Raw genomic sequence first — 6,212 nt, 5'->3', positions numbered from 1 at the left:
TTAATTTTAAAATATATTAGATAAATAACATGCATTTAGTAATTTATTCCTCATTTTATTAGTAATTGAGAATTGAAAAAAAAAAACTTATATAAATTTATTTTATATTTATTTAATGTGTACAATTATTTCAAAATTTTAAATTTTAAACAAATTATTTGTGGGCTTCGAAAGTTCACATCCCAGCCTCTTCACGGACCCCCTTTCTTTCTTTCTCAGATCATCGAGAAAAGTTTTAATGCTTAAGTTATGAGGTAAATTTTCAGAAGACAGATTCTGTTTGAAATAAGACACTACCCAGAGATTTCATGCTCATTTTGTGAGTACTTTATGATTTGAATTCAAGTTTTTTATAGGCGTAAGCCCCTATAGTTAATTACCCCTCCTGATAACGAAATAACTTTCGATTAAGGCTAATCGTCAAATAGATACGTAGAGATAAATAGTATATTGTGAATAGTAGCAACAAATTTGGTATGTGAGAATTTAATATTTAAAATTAAAAATTTCACCTCTTACACTTTCCTCTTACACTTAAAATGGATGGTGGAGGGAGTGATGATGAGCCCGATCAAAATCCTATGATTATGTTGTCCTAGGTCATCATAATCACTGGTTTACTTAGTTAGAGGAGGTAATTGACCCAACCTGATCGAATGATCTTTGTCGACAGCCATGTGTTGTTTTTTCCAAAGGCACCTCACAGACTTGAGGTGAATATTTGTCTAAGGGGACAAAATTTGAATCAATCTTAACTAACATAGGACTTTGTAACCTATCGATTATATCATATTAATTCATTGCTCAATGATCTGAAACCATTTGGAAATATATGGGCTCTGATCATGACTGTAATTTAGTGATGCCATTTGGTAGCAAAATCACCCAATTCAGAGGGTCCCGATCATACTCGTTTACCTAGCTATTGTGTCATTTAATGGCAAGACCACCAATTAAAGGGTATGTGTCACATCCTTACTAGCAATAAATAGATTGAGAATAAATCATATTGATATTCTCGACTATACATGAGCTGAAGTAGTTTTAAAAGTTTTGTTGTAAGTATTTGATAGATTATTTAATTTTAAATATTTTAAATTCTTGCATTTTTTAAATTTTGTTTGAGTTTGCTTGAACATTTGAGAGGCATTTTTAAATATTCACGATCCTCTCCATTTGAGATTTACAGATATTTTGTTTTATTTTATTATTTGAATCTTGTCGACTGTCTTATTTCCCGACGGAGGATCGGGTTTTTGTAGACTTGATGTCTTTGGTAAATTTTTTGAGAATTGACCGCTCCGGTTGAGATTTACATTCAGCACGGTCATCATCGAGGTGTTTTGTTTTGGTTTATTAGTTGAACCTTGACGACTCTATATTATTTGCAAACAAAAGATTTTTTTCGTTGCAGGCTTAGTGCCTTTGATAGATTCTTGAGAATGAAACTCTCCGATTGAGATTTACATTTAACACGGCCATTATTGAGGTGACTCATTTTATTCTATTAGTTTAACCTTATTGAGGTTAGGAAAATTTAAGGTTTTTTTTTTTTTTTTTTGTATAGGTCAACATTATTTTTTTAAGACATTTAGGTCAATTAAAGCAAATTCACCCATACATCGCATAGAAAAAAATTTGAACCCAAGACCTCTTAATTACTAGCCTAAGCTCTCAACCAACAATCCAAAATAAGCTGTGTTAGGTCAAGATTATTACAAAATATATCCAATATCCTGTATTCATATTGTTTCTGATGTGCCTACTACAGTAAAACAATGCCCTAAGAATTTGTCTTAAATGGGCCTTTTTCTATAATAAAATGTAATGATGAAAAAAAAAATGCTCAGTCGAATCCATCACCTTCTTGACCTTGGCAAATAAGCTCCACATTCTCTGCAGCTTGAAGAGTAATTTGAAATCATTTGATATAATTTCCAGATGAGCAAAATAACTAAATAAACAAGTCTTCAGGGAATTGAAGGCTGCTTCTGAAACTCTCTGTCAAAAAACAAAATTTTATTGATATAATTGCTTACCATATATTCCTACAAAATACAAAATTTGGAGATTGAACAAGCTCTCCATATCACAGTAAGGAAACTATCAAAGGCGAAGGGATACATAATTTACTCCACATAGCAAAAAAGACAAGCAGCTGGAACAACTAGCTAGCTTCTACGTACTATCTGCTTCACTTCTCACTGCAGGACTTGATCCTTCTCATCTTGGAGCTACTACGGATGGAAATAGAATCACCATTCTCTTCCTTTTTATCAGAAGGATTTGACAATGTTGCTGCCTTCTCCTTCCCTGGATACCTTGAAGAGCACTGGCTGTTTTTCTCCTTCACAACATCACCACCATCATCACGACATGCATTAGTACCATGGTTGACATGACACATACCATCATCATCATTCCACTGCTTACATGGTGTGCCAGAAGAAGCATCAGATGCCATGGAGTCATGATCATCCTCCTTACCCTGATCATCATCATCTCCACTGCTTTGACCACCACTAGTACCATCCACTTCCCCATCATCATCATCATCACCATTGCTACCATCATGCATGGGTGATGCAAGGTACATGGTCCATCCAGACTCACTACTGCTGCACTCTTCTGCATCTTCATTGAGCTGGGAGGAAGATTGTTCCATGGGTGTGGAAGAAGAAAGATTGATAAGATATATAAAAGAGAGAGAAACTTGAGATTGGAGAGAAAATAAAGCTTCAATGTCATCTTAAATGGCAATGCAAGGAAGCATCAGAAGAAGGCCCACTTCAATACCTCCTCACTGCCTCTGATCACCTCTGTGCATCAAAAAGGACAGATGTTCCAGGCTAAGAGACAGAAATCCCATGAGGAATTCCTCATAGAATTTCTATAGGAAAATCACTATAAAAATAACCACATATAGATTACAAAAAGAAATCTTTCTTTAGATTAGACACATTCTTTTATAAATATATATAAATTTTAATATTTAAGGGTGTTTTTGGACAATTATTTCTGAGTTTTATCCTTTTAGACAGCTGTTATAGTTCTATTGTTTTATTAATTCTATGCTGTTAAAAAATTAGATTATGAAGAGTAGTTTCATATTATTTAAAATTTTATTTTACAAAATAAATTTCAATTTTTAAAGTACAAAATTTACAAATATCAATATTATCATGTTTTTTAATTTATATTAAGATTCCATAATATTTATTATTATAATATATTATTATTATTATTATTATTATTATTATTATATAGATATGCATGCACTATCACAAAGATGAATAAAATAAAGACATAGCCTTTTTATGTTGGATGTTTCCTACAAAGACTTTTGTCTATGGGTAAGTAAAACTCAGCCCAAATAACACAAATGTATACAAAACCTGCACCATTAATTGCAGGAAAACAAAAGAAAACCCACCACCTGGAAACTAAAAGAAATCTTTGAATCCTCTCTGACAAGTCATCAGCAGAAGGAACCCACCTCATGGGAGGAATAAAAGAGGTCAAGGGAGAGAAGGAGAAAGCACAAGGGCTTCATTTGTTATAATTGCAGGAAATCAAATCCCTCTTTAATTCCTAGTCTGCCAATTGCCATAGAGGTCCAGTCTTCTTAAATAGGAAAGACAGTCCATCTTCACCAGGCACTTGGAACCTTTTATCTCCCCGTCTTTGTCATCATCCCCATAAGAGAGAATTTTTATTGGGTGCAATCCGGATCAGTAAACTGATGCCACGTAGCGGCCCGGCGACCTGAGGATCTGATCTGTTGAAAAGTCGGAATATAGCATGTGTGTTTCCGATTACCACACGGCCCGATGACCTGACCCGGTTCGGACGTAAAATTTCATTTTCTTTGGCAATATCCTCGTCTTCTCTGTTCTTTCTGAGCTCTCTCTTCTGTAGCGATATCCTGTCTCATGTTTTCAAAAAAGTCCGCCAATGTTATTAAACCTAAAAAAGGCGCGTTTCTTTTAAATTTTCGCGTTCTTTTTTGGGTCAGGTCGTTGAGTCATGTTGTAATCGGAAATGCAAGTGCTATATTCAGACTTTTCGGCGAGTCAGATCCACAGGTTGCCGAGTCGCTACGTGACGTCATTTTACTCGCTTCCGGACGTAGAGCTACGTCTGACATCCAATAAAAATTCCATAAGAGAGGATCCACTCTTATGGCTGTCAACACAGTTTCTCCCATCTGGCCTCCATTGTTGTATCTCTTGTCCTCGTCTCCACTTGGAAAGCATAGCTAGTGGTGTCTTGTATAATCCAAAAGGCTGGCTTTTGGTTCTTCTCTAGTTCCATTATTCCTTGGCTTATTATTTGTTCTCCATTTCCTGGACATGTTGGCTTGGCTGGCTTGCTATAATTTCGAATTAATATTCCTTTGTAGCTATGGACATGTAATTGGTTGTTCATTTCTTCTGTGACAAGGCATTTGGCTTCCTATATATGCTTTGCATGTGACCTCAATAAATTGTGAGCAGTAAATGGAGAGAGTGATTTGAATTGTGAAGCCTTTTGTTGGACAAGCAGCCCTATAGCTTCCCAATTGTAGGCTGTCACTTCTGTTTGGGAAGCATTGAAAGCAATCCATTGCACCATATCTTTCCAGAAGATCTTTCTAACTTCCATTAATATGAGGAAGAGAGCTTTTTTTTTTTTTCTTTCTGTTTCAATGCAGATTGTTCTTTCTCTAATACTGGAATCTGTATAGGTGGGGGAGGTGAGGGTGAAATTGTGGAAAGCTACAAGTGGTAGAGAGTACAAGCTAGGAAGGTGGCAGCACATGGATTTTTTGCTTTCAGATCAGGATAATTTGGCATACATGTGGCTGGTGGTTGCTAAGTGAGGCCCATACATTTCATTAATGATATATTAATCCATCAATAAAACTGCAATGTATCCTTATGTGGAAGACATAACAGCACTAATGATTTTTATGCTATGATGCATATACACGGACACGACGACACGGATACGATATGATACGGACACGGGACACATGAATTATTGAAAATATATGATACGGACATGAGTTGGACTAAATATTATAGCTTTTATATTTAAAAATAGTATAAAAAATTAAATAAATATAATTTTAAAGATAATTTAGAAATAATAAGTCATTTAACTAAAATTTATGATTAAAATGATTAGTATTAGGATGTCGAGAGTCACGCGTCGATGACGCTTATTAGTCACCGAGAGAGTAGATGAAAATATCTTCACTGTAAAAAAGAAATGAAAATAAGAATATTCAATTATTGGGTATTAAGTGTTGACGTTGATTTGGTGTTGTGAATAAGAAATAATAAATTTAGTTTAAATCCAGCCAAATAAGTGAAATTATATTTAAAAAAATCATAAAATATTTAAGATACGCGTGTTGGACATGCGTGTACAATTTGTATTTAATATTTTTTTAGTCGGACATATTTTTGGATACGTGTCGTGTCGGATACGTGTCGGACATTACACGTCTTTTTGAGGAGAAGTGTCGGTGCATCATAGTTTTTATGATTTAGCTTCGTTTGGGAAAACTTTTTTATTGTGTCTTAAAGCAGCATTTTAGTAAAAAAATTAAAAAATTTATACTAAAATATTATTTTAAGAAGCAGTAAGAAACTCATCCCAAATGAAGCCTTAATGTTATTATAAATTATGTTATAATGTAAAATTCAATGTTACATACGCTGTGTCAGATTTATATTTAGTTGATAAGTTGAAGTGTGCAAGATAACGTTTGATTCATATAGAACTTTAGTTGATTTTTTCCATGTTGTTCACAGTTAGCCTTTCGACAAAACAAAATTCTTGAAAAGATATTTCTCTAAGGAAAAATTATTACGCGTTTGTACGTCAATCCGGATGCACCACGTCATCCAATGCACAGTGAATTGGGTGACATGGCGCATCCGGATTGACTTTCGGATGCCGCACAGAATAATATATCTCTTCTCTAAGGACCTATTTGGTTGGAATTAAATGGATGTAAAGTAAATTAAATGAAGGAGTTTTGAAAACTTTAGATGACCTGAATTCGACTAAAAAAATTCAATTTCGGTTGATCTTTTTAATAAATGGGACGATTTTGGGTTAGATTTTTCAACCCATTTATTAAAGGGATTGGATTTAGGTTAACACGTAAACCAATTTTTTATTCGAAAATGACCCGTTTAATAATTTTTCTTTCTTTTTTT

General features: G+C 34.1%; 1 protein-coding gene across 1 annotated transcript; it reads right to left on the bottom strand.

Annotated features, from left to right (window-relative positions):
- Positions 1 to 2,194: 2,194 nt before the first annotated feature.
- LOC110106251 (probable DNA-directed RNA polymerase subunit delta) lies at positions 2,195 to 2,665 on the bottom strand. The gene has a single exon (XM_020836078.1). It carries the CDS (start codon positions 2,663 to 2,665, stop codon positions 2,195 to 2,197), a length of 471 nt encoding a protein of 156 aa, XP_020691737.1.
- Between the last annotated feature and the right edge of the window lie 3,547 nt (positions 2,666 to 6,212).

The sequence above is a fragment of the Dendrobium catenatum genome, unplaced genomic scaffold (genome assembly GCF_001605985.2).
Source record: "Dendrobium catenatum unplaced genomic scaffold, ASM160598v2 fragScaff_scaffold_51, whole genome shotgun sequence".
In the NCBI taxonomy this organism is placed as follows: Eukaryota; Viridiplantae; Streptophyta; class Magnoliopsida; order Asparagales; family Orchidaceae; genus Dendrobium; species Dendrobium catenatum.
The sequence above is the reverse complement of the archived record's forward strand: the minus strand, read 5'-3'. Positions and strand labels throughout refer to the sequence as shown.

What these genes read in the sequence shown, in the direction of transcription:
- LOC110106251 (XM_020836078.1), bottom strand. Translation starts at nt 2,665, where the DNA reads ATGGAACAATCTTCCTCCCAGCTCAATGAAGATGCAGAAGAGTGCAGC.